This window comes from Pygocentrus nattereri, chromosome 11 (genome assembly GCF_015220715.1).
Source record: "Pygocentrus nattereri isolate fPygNat1 chromosome 11, fPygNat1.pri, whole genome shotgun sequence".
NCBI lineage: Eukaryota > Metazoa > Chordata > Actinopteri > Characiformes > Serrasalmidae > Pygocentrus > Pygocentrus nattereri.
This window is the reverse complement of record NC_051221.1, coordinates 24,210,693-24,231,061: the sequence shown is the minus strand read 5'-3', so window position 1 is coordinate 24,231,061 and position 20,369 is coordinate 24,210,693. Positions and strand designations below refer to the sequence as shown.

The window sequence follows — 20,369 nt, the reverse complement described above, 5'->3', positions numbered from 1 at the left end:
GCTTTTTTTTTACATCGCAAACACTCCAAAGGGATGTTTTTGCTGCTTAACTTCCATATATGGGCAGGACAAACTGGGCTGAAAATGGTATGCTTTGAAATTTCATTCTATGTCAAACCTTTACTTAAAAACAAAAAAACAAACAAATAAAAAATGTAATATACTATAACCCTTTTATTATTGGTCAGGTAGCATTATTTATTTGTAATCTTTGTCAAAAATAAGGCTTTAGCTGTCTTCTTCAGAGCAAGCATGCTGCTGTGAAGCATTGATATGAGCTGCATGGGAGCAACACTGATTAACAATGGTTCAGTACACTTCAAATGAATGAGCTGAGTGAGGTATGAAAGCACAGCATGTAGTCATATTTCAGACAGTGACCTCACACACTGACTAACTCACTCAGTTATGTGAGTCTTTCATAGAGGCCACAGTGAAAAGACATGCTTCCCAGCACTACTGACTCACTCACAGTCAGACTTCTTATGGCCTCTCATATTAAACTATAAGTTATGGCTCAAATCAACACAGGTGTTACTCATCACCTCACTCATCACCTCTGATCAGCTTTTAGCATTAGATCATAAAAATAACAGTCTCAGCAAACTCAAGATGCAGGTTCTGTCAATAAGAGTTAAGAGAAAGGTTTTTTGTTGTATTTTCTTGGTGCTAAACAGAACCATTCTTTGAAAGGTTTTTTTGATGAAGCACTCCTTTACCATCCAAATAGCCTTTCAAAATGTTGTAGCAAAATGATTCTCTGATGTTTTGGCTGCATTTCATTTTTGGTGCCATACCGAACCTTTTCACAAATAGGATTTCTATCATAGAGATGAACCATTTAACAATATGAAGAACCTTTTGTGCAAGACACAAGATTAGCATATCTAAATCAAGCTGTATTTTATCATTACCCTTTAAAAAATTGTAGTTTTATTCTTCAACTACATCCATCTGGGTTTGCTTTATTTGTTTTTCCAGTAAGGATCAGGCCTCTAACCCTATTTACCAGAAATTTGAAAATCTAAACCCCAATCTATATTGCTTAGTCATGAGTGAAAAGATTATGCCATATTATGAATCAGTGGGGATCTGACTACATGCCAAAAGTACTAAATCATATTTCAGTCTAAGTACAGTGGAGACTTGTGCTGTAGCTCTATTGTGTACTCTGAGCCAGTCAGGGATTTCAGCCTGTAGTTTAATCTCCCATAGCACCATGCATCAGTGCTTTATAACACTAACCTAATGCATGCAGTGCCAAACAAAAAGTGCTCCAACTGCCTTTGCGTGTTACACATGGTGGATCAGTGTGCCCACAATTAAGAGGAGGACTCCATCTACTGGAGAAAAATAAGACAGTCTCAGAATGCAATCTGAACACTTATAGCACATCTCATTGGTCAGTACATTTTCTCTGGTTTATTTAATGCATTGTGAGGGAACTCATGTAAGCTTTATGTTAAGCACACATACAATGCTCAAAAAGGTAAATGGAGAAAAGGCACTTTCTCAAGAAAAGGGGATTTTTTTACACAATGCACATGGTTTATGACATCACAGTCCATAAAATAAAAAAAGCAATCTATTTTTCACGAATAATAGGAGGATAATTTCCAGAAGGACGAGAAATGAGAGAGAGAGAAAGAAAGATTGATTTGTCTTGCACAGCTACATAGCACATGCACAACAGAAGGATAATAAATATTGCTTTTAAGCAGAATACAGCTTATACTATTAACATGAGAGTTATTAGGTGCTGGTTGTCTCTCTGTTGTTGGTATCTCTCTAACTAATGTTAGAAAAATAGCATAAATATATTAGCTATGTAACTCACGCACACGCACATAAAAAGACAGTAAACACACTGCAGCATATAAAAGAGCTCACAATCATTTCTTAAGAGTTTCATAAGAAAACTTGAACTCGTCACGTAACATTATAAAATATCTTTTTATGAAAATATTTCTTAAAAAGCAAGTTCAGTGAACGCTGCGTCAGATCTGTTGTCAAATACTTTGCTAAGTGCTTTACCTTCTTCAAACATCATCACAAAACATACCATTGTATGTTCTGAGTAAAGTCATATATAAGACCGATGTTTGCTTACTGTAAGCCCAAATGTGTGTCTTTCTACTTTGAGGAAATGCAACTCAAAGTTGACTAAAAAAGAGCTGATGTTGTGGGTGTGAAACTCGATGACTGTATTTTTAGCAAAACGTTCATCTAGAATCTCTTGCAAGGGTGAACTGTTGACTGGGGATGTGTGTTGGTTGATGGGTCAAGAGGTGCACAGTCATTTCCTCCATGTTTCTCATCCATGTTTATGTATGGTCATTTTTATGTGGTCAGAGATGTGTGTGATGTCACTAATTTGTGGATGTTCCTTTATTTTCATTGGTGCAGTTCAGATCTTGCAGGACTGATTGCTTCAGTGGGAGGAGTTGCGGTCATTGGCCACATCCTGCAGGCGGCGCAACAGTGCGGTCTGGTTCTCCTGGCACAGCCTCTTAGCAGGAGACTGCTGCTCCTCCTCCAGAGCCATACTGCGCTTCTTAGTTGGTGTCTCCCCAGTGCGGATCATACTGTTTATCTCCCGCAGCCGCTGCAGGACAAGCACAGAGGAAGAGAGATGTTAAATTTGTATGCCGCAAGCTTGACTCAAGTATGCAAAGTTATGTTCAAGTCAGATGAGACATAGATATGCAGTACTGTGTTGTCCTGTCAGTCAAAAATTTGTTTAAAACTAATGGATAGTAAGCCTGTCTTTGAGAAAGCACATTGAAACATAAAAATAAATTAATAAAATAACATGAATCCCTTCTATTCAATAAAGTAATTAATACAGTGAGGGGAAACAAGTATTCAGGCACTTTAATATATGTATAAAGCATATGAAGAGTTCATTAGCAAAAACAGATCTCCATTTTAATGAATTTTTATAAATCATATTTTTTATTGTGTATTCCAGGGAAAATCATAAACAAATATATTAGTTAATCAAAACAATGAAAACAACCTAAACTTCAGTTAGGATCTAGGAATTGCGAGTATAATTCCTAGTATCTGAGGTAACCTAGAAAGATAAGAGAATACTTCATTAGTTTACATTTATGGCATTTGGCAAATGCTCTTATCCAGAGTGACTTACAATTTGATCATTTTTACACAGGTAGGCCATGGTGGTGTTAGGAGTCTTGCCCAAGGACTCTTATTTGTATAGTGTAGGGTGCTTGTCCTGGTGGGGGGATTGAACCACAGTCTACAGTGTGGAAGACAAAGGTGTTAACCACTACACTACACCAACCACATTAGTCCCACAGCCAGAGAAATTCACAACTGTGGAAATTCAGTTTGCCAACAGGACTGGGCCAAAAGTGAATCAGATTGCTGCAAAAAGTGATTCACTTCTAAATGTAGATGTCGCAAAGCTGCAAATGCCAACAACAACACTGAAGCAAAGTGCTAATGTTATTTAATTTGTGGTGTCTAAATACTTTGTTCTCTATCAAAACATATCTGTGATTGTGGTTATGAATACTTTTTTTGTCCATATTCTAGAGTACAATGCCAAACGACATTATGTGTGTAAACGAAAAGTGGATATATGCATTGAACGTATAATAAATAACAAAAAGTGTTTGAATACTTGTTTCCCTCACTGTATCTTGCAAGCTAATTTAAAGATACAGTCCAGATGTTGCATGTCTTTGTTCATTTCCACCACCAATGTGCCTCCTTTAGTTTAATAAAATATTAACTGTTTATTCAAATTTCAGTGTTTTTTGAGCACATAAATTCTTACTGTCCAGGAAAATGATTTTAAATACCTTTTTTTAGGTGGCTTAAGAATTTTACACAATATTATATGTATATCTGCAAACATTACTGTGTGTGGCCTGTTTGTGTGTTTGCAATATGTGTATAAGTGTATTGCTTTACGTTGGAGGGGCTAGAGCTGATGTAGTAGAAGATCTTGTCTCTGGGGGTGAGGGGGCTGTTGCTCTTGTGGGGAGAGATGTAGATGGAGTGGTTCTGTGAAAGAAGAACTCTGCGTGGAGAGCCAATCCGGAGCAAGGGATATGGACACAGAGGCGGAGTCTCAGTCTGCAAACAGCCAAACAGAGAACACATATTAGCCAATAAATGCATGCCTTGGATCACTCTGGCCTCATTTCCCCTTCTCTACCTACTCCATTTTTGTGACAAACATAACTTTATTTTTATTATTTTGCTAGTGTCAGTGAAATGTTTTGACAGTTTACAACCCTTATCGAGAAAAGATGTGAAGCTGTGCATAATGTAAATAAAAAAGAATACAATGATGTACAAATCATTTAAATCCAATATTTAAAAAATAGAAAAGATAGAAAATAGAATCAATGTCTTTGCACTATTTTCAATGAAATATAGGGTTTAAATGATTTGCATGTCACTGCATTCTGTTTTCATTTACATTTTGTACATAATCCCTGTTTTTTTTTTTTTTTTAAGAAAAAACAGGGTTGTAGACTACCACAGTAGTTTACTGATCAATTTGTGCTAGATACAAATGTCAGGTCAATAATAACCCTAAGTATATACAAATAATTCATGATTATTGTACACATTTGAGGGTTACAAAACCGTTTCATAAATTCTACAGTACTTTTACTCTAAAACAAGTTTGTTAAACCCTACTACTATTAGAGAAACAAAAAAAAACATTTTTTTTCTGTACTGTGTTGCCTAATCCTTTAATGTCTGCTCCTGTTCTGTGTTAAATGTAGCCTTGTTTTCTAGAGGAACTTTATTTTGTTTCACACTTGGCACTCAACCAACACACCAGTGAGAATTTTGCAGCAATTCTCACACAGGTGACAATGTAGTTTGCTTTGACACTAAGAATAGCAGTGTGTATATGTAGCATGTCTTTAGCGAGTTTAGGGACTCACTCCAGCTTTCGGGGAGCTAGAGGAGTAACGCAGGGCGAAGTGTTTGATCTGTTTGATGTAGATATGATTGTAGAAGCGGATTAGATCACCCCGCTCCTCCTCTTCCTCCTGCTCTGGGGGGGCTCCAGGGATGTGGGTGGGGGTGGAGGGGGCACTGCTGGGCTGGGGAATGGGCAGAGTGCTGCTGGAGCGCATAGACATGGGACTACTGTCACCACTGCCTGCAGCTGGGAGAAAGAGGAGAACACAAATAGTAACTTTTAGATACAATACTAACTCTTACAAGTGTCACCGTTATGGTTTCGAATATGATTTACTGTTTTTACTGGACTTATGGTTTAGTGGTTTTTCTTCCCACAAAACGAGACTTTGCACAAAATATTATTTTATCAAATTAAATTCATGAAAAAATATGCATTTGCTTACAAACACAAATATGCATCAGTTTGATTGTTACCCTGTTCATGTCCTCCCTCTGATGGAGAAGTCTGTCTGTTGTTGTTCTCACTGTTGCCCGACTGGCGTCTCTTTCTCCTTGATATCAGAACACTTCTGTACACCTGAAAAAGCATCATCAGTCTTTTCATTCTCATCTGCATCACCCACACACTTTGTCTTCACTGTACAAATTGTATAAATTGCTGTACTTACACTGCTGCTGGCCTGAGGCTGAGATCTGTAGCACTTCATAATGTTCTGGAAGGATTTGTCCTCTTTGGTCACCTGCACAAAAGAAAAGCACAAGAGTGATGCATACAAGACATTTCTCCTCTCCTGAAATTAAGTAAATAATCTTTAGACTTTTTGTTAAGTAACTACTATAAATTATTCAGTAACTACAACGAAACCAATGTAAGTTAGGCAGTTTATTAAATCAAGGAACTGAAGTGTCGGCCTGCATTCAAGTCCTTGAACCTGGAAGGTGAAAAAAAACCTTCTCTCACAGTAACAAAAAAGCTGAATAAACCTAATTAACATTATTTAAATTAATTATTTTCATTCATTCATTTCAATTAAATTAATTTCCATTCCATCAACAAGAGTACAGTCAGCATATATACACACAGTTACCTCTGTGATGTTGATGTATTTTCAGTTTGTAAGGCAATTTTTGAGCGCACCTTAGTCATGACGTAGATGGCACACATGAGCAGCTGATCAAGATGGCGATCCATCATCAGCTCAGTGCAGTGCACCAGTGAATACTCAAAACACGTCCAGATTTTCCTTCGTAGTTCAGTGCTAATGTCCAGCTTCACACACAGGTCCCGGAGACGCACACTGGCCAGGTGATACACCTGAAATTGAGCACAGGAAGAAGGTCATTACACACTGTGGAGTCTTCTAAACAAGTATTTCTACTTTTGGAAGCAATATAAAATGAATATAACATGTACATTTGTCAAGCTTAAATCTGAAAAAAGTAAATATTTGAGAAAACATTACGTGAGAATATGTAATGAATAATCTTTCAAACTTCTACTGAACTGCTAGCACAACATTAAACTCTTAAGTAAACCCTTGCATACCTTTCGAAAGAACAGACTGAGAGAACCTGTTCTTTGGGTTCTATTCAGAGGTGCTCCTTGAAGAGGACTCTTCTTGCTCTGTTTTCCTGCTGTTGGGCTGCTGTGGGCAGTGCTGGTGGGTGTGGTGGCTGTCAGCTGCTGTGTGTTCAGTGTGCCGGTCAGTGCCTGGGCAGTGAGAGGCTGCAGCCCCGTCCCACTTTGCCCCGTCACACTCACCGGCATTGGGATAAATGTAATCCCTCCGTTCTCATTGGCTATTCCTGCAGAAGTGAGGAGTTGATGCAATTTCAAAGATCACTCAAAGCAATCACACTATATTGCTCATAAACACTTAAATACAGGTTGATAACAGTTAGAAAGATGACAATAACAAACTCTAAATACAGTTATAAGGAAAACTACAGGTTACTGTGGCTCTTTGTTATTATTGTAGTATTTTTTTACCTTGTATTTACTACATTTGGGAAAAAAAATATATTTGTACTTCCCACTGCATATTCCCACTTACACCAGGTGTAGGCAATCAGCCAACACATTTGGTGTGGACATTTTGCTTATTTAGTGTTACCCTTGCACTACAAGGCTAACAATGCAAACAAACACTGGACGTCAACACCTGTTGTCTAAAATGGCTACTCCCAGTGTTAAGCTACACGGTGATGTTTTGTTCTGCAAGTTTTGACCTGGATGCAGATTAAGGTGTTTTAAGAGACGTTTGGGGATGTACATTTGAAAAAGATTACTGAGTTACAGTATTTGTTAGCTTAAAATTTGGACACCGAATATAGTGATCAGCAAGAGCTGTGTTAATTAAAAATAAATGTGTAAATTTGATTTATTGTTATTACTATTCCTTTAATATGATTTATTATATAAAATTATTAAATTATTACTTATGATACTGCACTTGCAATTCAAAAATTTACCCAGAACAGTTCATCAGTAGTTCACCTTACCTTGCACAGGGATGGTGACAGTCTGACCATTGTTAGCTGTAACAGTCGCTGTTGCCATAGTGACCACGGTCTGGCCGGCAGGTATGGTGCTGACAAGGGGGGCCTGCGTGACTCGACCAGACGTAGCGGGGTCAGAGTTCGAGTCTGTGTCCACAAAGAGGCGTCTACAAACCGTACCTGTGGGCGGGGTGCTGTAGCGCTCGTGCAGAGTAGTGGTAGAGGGGAACACTCCTAAGGCAATTGGATGCAAAAATACATCTCAACAAACTCATTATAAACAACAGAAAATGAAGAGAAACCAAACTCTCAGACAAGAGAGTCCCTGTTTAAAGTTTCTCATCCCCTCTGATTGTGGTAATGTGTCTTCAATGAGCTGAAGTAAATTGTGTCACGGTCTTTTACCTTTTACTGCTCCTGCAGTGTTTGCACTGAGTTCATTATTTCTGGGGCTCTGAGGATTGCTGCCAGATCCATCTTCCAGATATTGTGGGGGCATTACCTATTAAACACATTTAGCCACATAAACACACATTATTGTTATCTCATATTATCAGATTTGCAATAAAGATAAAAATGTGATGGTAACCCTTAGGAGTTACAGTTTTTGCTAACAATGAAAGCATGATGTCATCTTATATAACTCTTTGTTGCTCATAGCAACAAGTAGAGAAAGTTGGTCAAAAATGAGAAATTTAAACTCTCAATGAATGCCAGACTACCTAAGCTTTAAGGAAATGCTTGTTCATCACAAAGTAGCATAGTAGGAAATAGCTTTTAAGTCATTTAAAACGGTACATAAACAATTCATTTATAATTATTACAAAGTGCTTTTATACAGCCAAGGAAATGCTTAACATTTCAATATAATTTATGCGTTACGAGTATCAAATGACTATCTTTATATCTTTTTTTATCTTTATATCTTTTTGATTGTTTAATTCCCCAACTAAATGATTTATAAATCAAATGGTAGCACTCCATGTAATTATTACACTAGCAGTAACAGTCATTAACAAATTAAGTTTCTGTTTTTAGGGCCTGTTATTATAAAGTGTTACCAAAAAGAGTTGGAACCTGTCAATACAGAACGTAAATGGAATTTAACTGTAATGCTATGTAATTTAATTACATAAATATTTACATTGCTTTATATAATATAATGTATAGCCAAAAGACAATAATAGAAGTAGTTGTGTAAGGGTTCAGGCATTAATGAATGTGGTTAGAAGCAGGTGTTGTGTCTGACCTCCTGGCAGGAAGGCACATGGTTCTTGGCCCCTTTGATGCTGTCCCAGAGCGGGGAAGTCTCTTTCCAGGCCAGGCTCTCTAGCACCTGTTCCTCCACATGGTTCAGATGCTTCACCGCCTCCCTAAACAGACCGTCCTCTGCCCGAACCAGCACCTCAATCACCTGAGACAGGATAAAAGAAAAAGAGACTATGAGGTTACTAATGTTTCCATCAGTACTGCCACGTCACAAAAAACATAAACAGCAAGAGAGGATGTGTTACTGTAGCGATGATTACAGTTTTCAGCAGTACTGTCATGGTGTAAAACCATTTAAACAGCAAGACAGGATATGTTACACTGTTTCTAGCACACCATCTAAGTGGTATGTCTGGTTACCTTATAGAAGTGGTACGGGGGGATATCAAAGACTTGCAGCACCTGCTGGAACTCGCCAGGTGGGCGGTAGGAAAAGATCACAATCTCCAAGCAGCAGGCTACCAGAGAACGGTGGAACATGTCTTGTTCTAGAATACTCTGGAAAAGATTTTTGCAAAGAAAGTGCAATATTATGATGGAAAATCATGAATGAACATTAATGAAAACATATGAACTGAAACAGATAATGAATACATGTCAGAACAAATAAGTGAAATCTCACAGAAAGATCGCTGTCTCCCAGTCTCCTCTTCTCCTGGTCAATGATTCCCTCCAGTGTTTTATAGTACAGCGCCTCGGCCAGGCAAAAGTATTTCAGAGCAATATCTAAAAAAATATATGAATACAAGGGCAAATAGTTCAATGTAAATTTTTGGAATTCCCTGGAACAGAATTTAATTCTCAATTTGTCACCTAAGCTATTGGGTATGGTTAACTTCTAAATGTTGTTACTGTAATCGTATTGTTAACAATCCAGCACATACACTTCAAATAAAAAGTTTGAAAACATTTTCATATTAATATTTTTGTCGTTTTGCATACAAATAATCGATGAGGTGGGGAGAATGAGATCCTTTTAATATGAAATCTTTTCAGGTTTTGCACCTCTTGCCAGACCTCTGTTCTCCTCCTCTTTTGCTTCATAGTTCTGGAGGAAAGTGTCAGACATCTCCTTCAGCCTGGCTGCAATGGCCTCACTGGGGTCCCTTGCACATGCCCTGTGTTTCAGAGTTTAGAAATTTAGTCTAAACTTCAACAAGACATGACATAACATTTAAGTGACCCATTAAAGCCCCAGTCAGCCAAAACTACTATGTCAAATTTTTTGACCAACAACAAGTCTGTCTTCAAAACTCTGTTTGTAAACAGAACTACTGTGTGGCAGGCATGGCTCTTCCATGGCAATTCCTATCTGGGGTTTTAATGATGTGCCAGCCAGAATGCAGGTGAGTGTTTTATGTATTACTTAAGTGTCTCTCTGAGTCTCAGACTTGGTCTGTGCTTGAGTCCAGCCAAGAGGCTATGCAGACGCCCCACACCCTGCATTGCCATGGAAACCGGAGTGCCGACTCCACTGTCCTGGATGTATTTGCGGCCCGTCAGTGGAGTGGATACTTTCAGGGCAGATGACTGTGAATCAGACATACGGATTACAGCCATTCCAAAAAGATGCAAAAATCATTAAGTCATTATGCATCTATAAGAAAAGATGATACTGTCAATAATAGGAGCTAGAATGTTGTATAAATAACTAAATAAAAGGTTTTTGCTTTAAAAGTTCCCAATGTTTTTTTCACTCATAGCTCAAAAGCATGAACTTTTAGTTAATAACAGATTTGCATTTGTGGGTAGTGGATGAGATTTTGTTTTTTACATTTTATGTCATTTGCATAAAGGAAGTAAAAAAAAAACAGAAAAAATGGAGAGCACGCTTAACCTCGTTTATACGAATGTAAATCCAGTGTAATGTAATTTCTTACATAGCTTTGTTATGACTCATGTAATTTTGTTGCTACACTGAAATACTGTAGTACAGCAACATGGTAGAAATAGCTATTAATTCTAATGACTTGAGTACGTGTAATCTCTTCAAATAACCTTCCAAACTGTTTGATGTTCTATGCAAAGGCAGTAGTGTTTATGTACATTAGGTATGCATTAAACAGATTTTATTCTGCATGCAGTGATGTGATGTTTACACAGTCTTACAGTCAGAGAGTTGTAGAGAAGGTTGGCAGGACGCTCCTGGTTTTCTATTCCCTCACATAGGCATGGTCCCGGTGTACCAATGTCCTCTTTTGCACCTTCTCCCAGGAATATTCTCTCATCCAGAGCACCTGATGATAGAATGTGCTCCTCATACACTCGATTTAAAGATGCACTGAGGGATACACATACAAAGATTTGACTGAAAAACATAGACATGCCATCACCCAGTTTATTATTTAGACATTGTGGTAACTTCAAAAGTGAGCTTGTAGATACTTTGATGTAAGGATAAGGCACCAATTACACCCTAAAGGTCATTTCTTTCTTTGTGTACTTCCAGACACTTACAGACTGTCTCCAAAATTAACAGGATCCAAGAATCCAGTCAGTGTCTCTTCTTTTCCCTTTAAAATCTGTAAAAAAAAATATTCTGAGGAAGTGATTTTAACGTATTTTGAAAATACAACTGGACAAACTGTAAATGCTGCAAATATGTAGCTGAAAAATGTAAGTAATTCACTGGCAGCAGTTTCTTCTGTACAGTGTTGTGTATTTCTAACAATGACACTGCAGTTTATAATTTCACATGTACAGCACATTGCTAGTTTCCAAAAATACAGATTTTTTTTTATTTTTATTTACTGTGTGTTTTATACTACAGTGTTGTTTACATTTGTATATAGTTACAATATACTACAATTACTATTTTCAGAGTGTCAGCAAAATAGTGCATGTTGTTGAATTTCAGGTAAATATAGTCACTTATTATTATCAGTATGATCATGCTACTAATTATAATAGCATCGAATTAGCTTTTTAAAAAAAAATACCTTGTACACAAGACTATACAGCAGTTACATGTGCTTATGCCAGTCTTTAAGATCACAAAGTTGACTGTCATCCAATGCCTGTTTACATATAACACTACAGGATGAATAAAAAATTCATCATTCCATACAGGAATATCCTGCACTTGAGGAATAGTGTAGATTACTACAGTAATTCCACTGTAAATTTATAGCAGTGTTTTTTGTGAAGAACAGCTGTATCAAATCAGATATGTTTCTGATTTATAGTAACTAATAAATGACATGTTTCACATGGTCACTCACCTTGCGTTCAAACAGTCTCTTGATGAAGGGCTTCCAGAAGTGCTCCTTCACCCCTTTGGCCTCCAGCACTAGACCATCATGTAGTTCACACAGCTGCTCTATGAAGCATAGAGGACTACTAGGCTTGTAGTCTTTGTTGCTAAAGTCTTCTGGAAGACCTGTATACACAAACACACACATAAACTGTTCTTAGAAACAAAGCTGACATGGCAGAATTACCATTCTTTTTCACTATTTTTAAATTATTTTTTACTACCGGAAGAATAAACAATCAGACTCACAAATATTGTAAAATGTGTGTGTGTGTGTGTGTGTGTCCTTTGTCTGCGGTGTACCTTTGAAGGAGGGGTTGAGCAGATCTTTACGGTTGGAGCATAATAGTGAGTTGGAGTAGACCAGATCAAGTGCACACAGCAGCAGGTGATAGGAGTTCACAAGGTCATCACTGATCATAGGAAAGTTTCCTTCAGGGTGAAATGAGAAAAACAAGGATTGCTACTATATACAGTACCCAGTGTTTGGAACTCAAACATTGCTGTACCTGATTTACTCAGACCAGCGACACAGACTACCAGGCTACTAACATGTTGCTGCTGTGCTGAGAACAGTCCACCACCCAAATATTTTGTCAGAGGCAGCTCAATGGGTGGACATTGTAGAGGGCAGCACATTATGCAGCAATGGACAGCCTATAGTCAGTAATTTTAAACCTACAAAGTGCACCTACAGTTGTATGTAAAAGTTCAAACACTCCCTGTCAAACTATATCTTTTGATGACTTCCTGTCTCTGTGGCCACAACCTGAGGCACGGCCGCGCCTCCGGACCCGCCGTCTATTGCCACGCCTCCCGACCCACTGTCTGTCACCGTGCCTCTGTGCTTATTGTCACGATTGACCCCTTCCAGTCCCAGTCCTCCATGTGCTTTTGTTTGTAGACTCCGCCCTTTGATTGTTCTTACCTGTGTTTACCACCTGTGTCTTGTTAACCCTGCTGTATTTAACCCCTGTGTTTTTCCCTAGTTGTTTGCTGGTCTTTGTAGTATATTGTTTGGTCTTTGTACTGGATAGTTTGGTGTTTGTTCTTCTGTTCTCAGTTATATTTCATAGTGTCTGTTATTGTGTTTAGTCTGTGTTTCTTTTGGTTATGTCTATCCCTCGATGTCTCTGTGTTGGCTCTTTGACACTGGACTGTCTTGACCCTGAATCTGGATGTTCTCTGTATAGGATATGTTGACTTTTTTCACTCAAAAACATACTGGGGCACCCAAACTTTTGCATTTAACTGTATATGATAGGTATATCATATATATATATATATAAAAAACACAGCCCAGTGTACACAGACTAACTCTATGTGTATTATACTAAAGATGCAGAAAAATAAGCATCATACTGGACCTTGAAAAGGTCTTGCACCAACAGCACAATCATACCAAGCACCATCTGGCCTGGCCACACATTAAGCCCTGCCACTGTGATCTGAAACATGCTTGACAACAGCCTCCCCACACCACAACACAGACTGTATATCAGCCAGACAGCAGTCTAGATCACCTCACAAAAACAGGAAAAGTCTGCAGAGGAGAAAGCTGCACTGCTAGGAGCTGCAGTGTAGATTTATTCTTTCCTGTTTAATCAATTTGAAGAGGAACGTGCACAGTGGGCATGGCTGCAGTGCCCAGACAACAATTGCCAGGGTGTTACCAATAAAATGATGACTATTTAGACCAGAAAGCCTTCCTTTACCTCCTTTAACCTTTTTAAGTGTGTTGGACACACTCCTCAGATCCATGTAAGAGGCGATTAGAAGAGATTGTAACGTCTGTACAGATATAACTACTGACATGCTGAACTACACTTCAATATAGCAACGTATCAACCGTTCTGTATTAGCTTATAACACTTTATACACCGAAAAACATCTTCAAGGTGCAGTATATGCCACTATATTCATACTAATTAAATATGATTAAGCATGTTAGGTGCATGTGCCCACTTTAGTTCCTCACTGTTTTAACTTCATCAGTTACATATTGGTTTCAGAGCAGTTATTGTTACCAAATACTGTTTAGTAGTTAGTGAATAAGCCTTAAGATTAATAAATGATTAATAAATCTGCATTTTAAGAGGTCAACATTAGAGCAAGTCATTGCTTATAAGAAACAGGCTTGATGGAAAATGTTTGCAAAGTTCTAAATAACATCAAATTCTCAATCATGTTCAGCATACAGAATGTACTGTACTTACAAGATCTCCAAAGGAGTCCACAAGGAAAGCAACAAGCTGGACTTTGAAGCCTTCTGCAGAACAATCTCTACACCATGACAGCCAAACTAGGGAGATTTAAACCCAGTGAAGGAAAGGGAGAGCCATCCCACTGGCCCCGTGCAGACCATAGGGCTACTCAAATACAGACAAGTCCTGACTTGTCATCTCCCCTGGTTGCTATGATAAGCAGTGCAAGCTGCACATGCCCGGAAATAATTGTCTCAGTCGGTGTGCTTTTTTCTCCTGCTGCTCTTGCTCTGTGCTCTCTCTAAACACAACCAAGGCATGCAGCTGTCAAACTCTATTGTTATGCAGCATCATACACCTACATTTTATGCTTAACATGCTGTATGACTGTATGATTCTTGTGCATTAATCCAGCAGCGTTTCCATGTTGCTTGCTTTCATATTTGCTTATCAGTCAAGCCCAATGCATTTTCTTTTCTACAACAGTTGTATCCACCACTGAGCATATTAGGGGCCTACCACTATTAAGTGTGTTTTTTCCCCATTTTTGTCCATTTTTCTTTCAGTTGTTGTAACTCTAGTAATTATATGAGACAGCCACATGTTCTATGTTCTTGAGAAGACATGTGGCTTCTCAAATATGTAATCACCTGAGTTGTAAATGCCCACAGAAGTTTGATATTTTTATGAAACTGGACACATTTTGATCAAAATTTTACCAGGCTCCTGTTTTTTTAACTTATATTTGACTGTATCAATTCAAAACATCCATTCACAGCTTAGATGTCAATTAGAAAGTTTTAGAATAAAGTGTCAAAGAAATTTGATAATTGTTCATTACATGGCTTATTACTGCGACACAGTATATGAGTAGCATCAGGCGGACTTGATTTTCTTGATATTCTCATCTGTGGGATACATGCAGATTGCCAGACCGTCACAGCAGCCAAGCCTTTGAGTTTCTTGTTCAGGGCCAATATGGCTAATATTCCAGCTAATAAAACACTGTTTTAGTACACTGGGTGTTCACTAACCATTACTATTATAATAAAGAGTCCTTCCAGGAATGATTAGATCAACTGGCTTATTTAGAAAACACACAATAAAGAACTGTGTACCATAATATAAACTTGAAATCTACATCAGTCCAGCGGTGTTGGACGGGCGCCAAAAGACTCTGACGGTGCTCGCGCATCTCTTCATTGTGCTCGGCTGCATGCGCGTGCACGCGTCCGCCGCGCCGGTGCGAGGACACGCCCACAAACAGAGCGAGGAAAACCGGCGAGGTGGCAGTGCAGCTACAGAGCCGGCTAAGCGGCGGAGGCGCTGAAGAGTAAAACTGACTCATCAATCAAATATTTGACTTGAAACACCATGTAAATGTTTTAGAAGCCCTATAAGTAAATAACAGCAGTGGAAATAAGGCGAAATGCACAGTTTATGAGCACAGAAATTGAGTTTTATTTGAAGAATAAACTATAAACTTTGAAGGAAAATCTATTTTTACTGTTTTTCCACAATGGATAACTCACAGATGCTTCGTCGGACCGCGATGGCCCCGCTGTTTTTAGAAACGCTAGACTCCGCAGTTTCTAACGATACGCTTAGTAAACTGCTGCATTAAGGCATTCCTGACTTATAAAGCTGAGAAGACGAGGTGTGATTTGTCACGAGGTTAACCTCTGGCTGGTTCATTCCTTCAAACAAGTCTGATAATTCCACGTTGCTTAAAGGGTTTTTATTCAAATCAACCCAGCACAGATAAATCTCTCAAACTCTGACACAATTCTCAAGAGCCTATTTCACACAATGGTTATGCAAATATAGTGCAAAGAAAAAAAAATCAATGCAGTGGGTCAGTACATGTGTGTGCCCCTGTGGCTGCTTGCTGATGCAGACAAGCCTGCACAGGCCCTAATAATGATGGTGATCATGTGACCAAGACCTAATTCTTGTCAGCAAATGGGAACAATCACTAAGCTCAAGCCACTCCATGCCTAATGAGCCACTCAGCTTTGGAGGGACCTCTACCAAGGGACAAATCCAATAAACATTGCCTTCTTCTATTTCCTCACTCCTCAGCCCCCGCTTTCTCTTATGTAACCTGTACCTCTGAATTTTACTCAAGCTTTTACTTTCAGCCAAGTTCTCTGATTTCATATGCCATCCAGCATGCATGAGCCTCAATGCAGTAACCATTTTCTGAAAATTAAAAGTGAAAAGCCCCCTCTCTGATTAACTTTCTTTGATTTCTTGACTCTTTATATGTTTTTTTTTTTGCTTTTTTGCTTACAATGGCAAACATAATGATTGTTTTCTTAATCATTTACTTCATTTATTCATTCATTTGCCCAAATTCTCCTCTGATTTAGTCAAGGCTAATGCCTCTGCTAGACATCACACAATGCTACCAAGCTGGAAGAGTTAAGTGTACTGTGTGCATCGTCTGAGACACATGCAGCCCCACTGCATCTTTTCAAACTGCCCCTTAAAGTCTTTGGACACCTCAATATGGGACAGGTCAACATAGAGAATGCTAACTGCCAATTCTTTTATGTAAACTAGCAGACACTCAGTTGGCTATTAGCAAACTAAGTGATGGGCAGAGGAAAGGTCATCCTACCCACCCAGAGAGAGTAAGGCCAATTATTGTCTCTTAGAGTGGCCGTAGATGGCCTTGACATTGCCAAGGATCAAACTCGCAATCTCCCAATGATAGGGCCTATATTGTGCATTTTAATGTGTTTTATATTTATCCTATGAGGTCAATTTATGACATTTTTGCGGGTTAATAAAGCAAAAACGTGGTCAAGATCATTTTAACTATTTTCCAAATACTCTGCAACAGGTTGTTTTTGTTACTGTACCTTTAAGACTAATATATGTAAAAGAGCTCTATTCACATTGGTTACGCTGGATTGTGCCTCACTGAAAAAGCTGTCCAGGCTGAAACACTCCTTTTAACTTCAGTGTGAATTGGCTAAACTGATGTAGGCAGTTTATTTTTTCAACAAAATTGGCCCATTAATTAAACGTAATTAAAAGCAGTTGCAATATCCTTACAGCTAAAGCTGAAATACACTGTAAAAAGTGATGCACTGGATTTACTTCATTTAAATGTGTACATATACATTTACATCCACGTTAATAAAATATATTCCATCAAGACAACTTCAGTTTACTTACTTTTGCCAGTAATTGTGTTGTATATTTCATTAAGGTACACATTTGAATTAAGCAACTTCAATGCATCACTTTTTGTCAGTGTACAGGCAACTTCAGCGCTTTGTTCCTCACCTTTCGCATGTACAAACAGGACCCAGCAGAAGTGGAACACCTCCGCCACAGTGCAGGGATGTCGCCTGAGGACACAGGTAACAGCAGTTATCTCAAGGCTTATAATAAGAACAGCAAGCAGGAGGACATGCAGTTTATCTAGGTAGGCCCAAGGACAGAGAAGATTCATTTACAACACAACAGTCCTGACTGTTTCAGGATATTTCTGAGATATGCTTGTATATCAGGGATTACACCAGGCTTTATGTCAGATCTGTTTTATTGACTGTTTTGCTATTATTAGTAAGGTCAATTATTAACTACTACCAGTGACTTTTGACCTTTCCTGTTATGTAACTCTTGATGTCAGTAAAAGTTGCCCATGAACTGACAATAGAGGCTCAAGTCAAGAGGCTATAATAAAATACAGACATATAGTAGAGTACAGTAAAGACGACAAAGTTCAACTTCACACTAGGAACTCACCTCTGTTTCCTGCTTCTGTGAGCTCTAGGTGGTTCTTCAGATGGGGTTTTAAATATGTCTTTGAAAATGGGAACATATTTCTTAAAAATGACAGCTGTGACAGTGAAGTTCCTCTCCAGCTTTTCTGTGCTCTGCCGGAATTCCTTTGACAAGTTGGCCATATCCTGCCATTTCTTCATTTTTCTGAAAAACTCTATCAAGCTACAGGGAGAGCAAGCCATAGTTATTTAGGGGGTTCATTACCCAGTAAACATTTTGAAAGTATACTATAGAGAAATCTCCAGGATTTGCTATTCCATCACACTTTTATCTGCCAGCTGACAGCGAACTACCAGTCTATAATAACATGAGCCTATGGTGTCATTGTTGGAAAAAACCTCACATGTCCAACAAGTTATCTTAGGAGGAGAGGGAGAAAACATTCTTAGCTTTCAATGTAACTTAACATAACAAGACATTATTTCAAAGAATTTTGGACCATATAATATGTAAAAAGGAAAAATGGAAATACAAAGTTTTGTTCTAACAGTAACAATATGTTCTTATGAAACTCATATGGCTTATTTTATTGCTGGTTGCCGCTAAACATACATGTTGTCAGATTTATATTTCTAATCTGTCAATTATATCATATAGATTAAAAAACACAATGTAGAGAATGTCATTAGGAGAGATCATATACATATATATTTTTTTATTTTATATTATTTTATTACAGCAATACCTTTTACATGAATAATAAATGTGTTATAAGGTAATGAGTACTTTTGCATCCCACAGTATAAAAACCTTTAAATGTATTGTTGTGCAAGCTTATTTTTTCCATTGAAACACTCTGAATCCATACTCTGATCTTAAAATCTGATCTTAATCATATGGCTGCTGTGTGTGAATTGTTATGTGCTTGTGACATGAGAGTGTGCATATTGATTTTTCATACATCTTTGGTAAAGGCTAATAATGTATAGGGTTTCATTGTCAAATATGAATGGCTTGCTGACCTCTGTTCTGAACAGCGCAGAATCCGTGTTAGAGAAACATAGTTTCCTTCAGCTGTGCCTTTACCTACAGTGGGCACAACTGTCCTGCAGGCCACATACAGGGCACATGCCAGCCAGTGTAATTCACTACCCTAAGAGGGGGAGAGAGAGAAAGAGAGAAAAGGGGGTGGGGGTGCGGGGTGGGTTTGGGGGACCAGGTAAACTCTACACCATAACAGGATATACAAATGTAAAAAGACTAAAATGGAATAGAAGCACAGAAAAGAACAAAATGTTTCTCTTTGGTGGATCATCTAGTGCCAGGTGTCTGTTTCATGTTTCAGGGATTTAGTCAATAGAAAATTATACAATGTATTTGGTCTAGTTTACAGTATGCATTTTTTTACATGTATCTTTATAAACAATATAGATCCCCTAAAATTAGATCTGCTCTGCTCAATGTGCAGGGATAGATAAGGCCTACTGAATAATAAGCGGAGCTCATCTCTTAACCCGGCCCCTTAACCCCGTTAACCCCACAGCCAAAATACGGGGCTTACTCGCAAACCCTGGGCGCTTCACGGCTTCTCAACGTTACGAACGCATGAATGATCTACATTCACCCAAGCCGTGTGCGGCAGCGGAGGTAAACAGGCAGAAGCAGCTTACTGTCTTACCTCTAGAGTGTAGTTTTTGCTGATATTCTCATAGCTGCTCCATGCTCCGTTACTCGCCTCCTCGTCCATATTCAGGGCTCGACACAGGTCCTCAAACGCCAGCCTTGTTTTCTGCATAGCGTCTTCCTCCTCGTTCATTTTCACGCAGCTGTACGATCAGACTAGACACCTTCCACTCTTACCGCTTCTGACTGCGTAAGGAAAGCAAACTGCAGCAAAATCCAACACGCAATAGCAAAATATATCATTTAGGCCACTCTGATCAATCCCGAATCAAGTTATTTCAGTGCTGTACGGCAGACTGTACAGTTCTGCACAGTGCAGCCATTTAAATGTCCTTTGACTGACAGCTACTAGCTTGCGTTCTTAACTTACGCTGAGTGCGTATTGTGAGTACCCGGGGATTGAGATACGGCCTTATTTTGCGTAAGTATACGGGAATAGTGAAATACGTATAAAGACTCGTAACACGCAGAAATGATGTGACCGCCCACTTTTCACGGTCCAAATGTCACTACTGCCGTGACGGTACCCCCTGTTTTCCAACTTTCAGTAAAGTGCTGTCCAAAACAGCAATTTAAATGGCCAGATGAGTCGATTTATCCATGTAAAGTCACCTTTACAAAAAAACGACCTAATTTCTGCATTAGAAATGACTGTTAGAGAATGTTTTAGAATGGTATTGTAATCACATCAGTATGTGCTTAATTTGCACCTCTCATACGAATGAGGATTCAGCAGGTTGTTTTGGAATCTAGTCATTCTTTTAGCTCTTTCGAGAAAAGAAGATTTAGATTTTCTTTTCCTA

The 20,369-nt window shown here is 38.5% G+C and overlaps 1 protein-coding gene across 3 annotated transcripts; it reads right to left on the bottom strand.

Moving 5' to 3' along the window:
• Nucleotides 1-1,403: 1,403 nt before the first annotated feature.
• Nucleotides 1,404-19,909, bottom strand: rbl2 (retinoblastoma-like 2 (p130)). 3 transcript variants are annotated; one of them, XM_017700042.2, is made up of 22 exons: nt 19,562-19,909; nt 18,906-19,036; nt 17,905-18,105; nt 17,440-17,504; nt 12,242-12,370; nt 11,907-12,064; nt 11,143-11,207; nt 10,795-10,966; nt 10,052-10,215; nt 9,703-9,803; nt 9,308-9,411; nt 9,046-9,183; nt 8,666-8,830; nt 7,822-7,918; nt 7,420-7,650; nt 6,464-6,723; nt 6,056-6,232; nt 5,586-5,657; nt 5,392-5,494; nt 4,935-5,161; nt 3,943-4,107; nt 1,404-2,605 (listed from the first exon to the last, which is right to left on the bottom strand). In XM_017700042.2, exons 1-22 carry the CDS (start codon nt 19,697-19,699, stop codon nt 2,432-2,434), a joined length of 3,237 nt encoding a protein of 1,078 aa, XP_017555531.1. In that variant the 5' UTR covers nt 19,700-19,909; the 3' UTR covers nt 1,404-2,431. The 3 variants fall into 3 exon arrangements, with proteins under 3 accessions (XP_017555531.1, XP_017555530.1, XP_017555533.1); XM_017700041.2 differs by having other exon boundaries at nt 9,691-9,803; nt 19,562-19,699; XM_017700044.2 differs by lacking the exons at nt 17,440-17,504; nt 17,905-18,105; nt 18,906-19,036; nt 19,562-19,909 and adding an exon at nt 14,155-14,310 and having other exon boundaries at nt 9,691-9,803.
• Between the last annotated feature and the right edge of the window lie 460 nt (nt 19,910-20,369).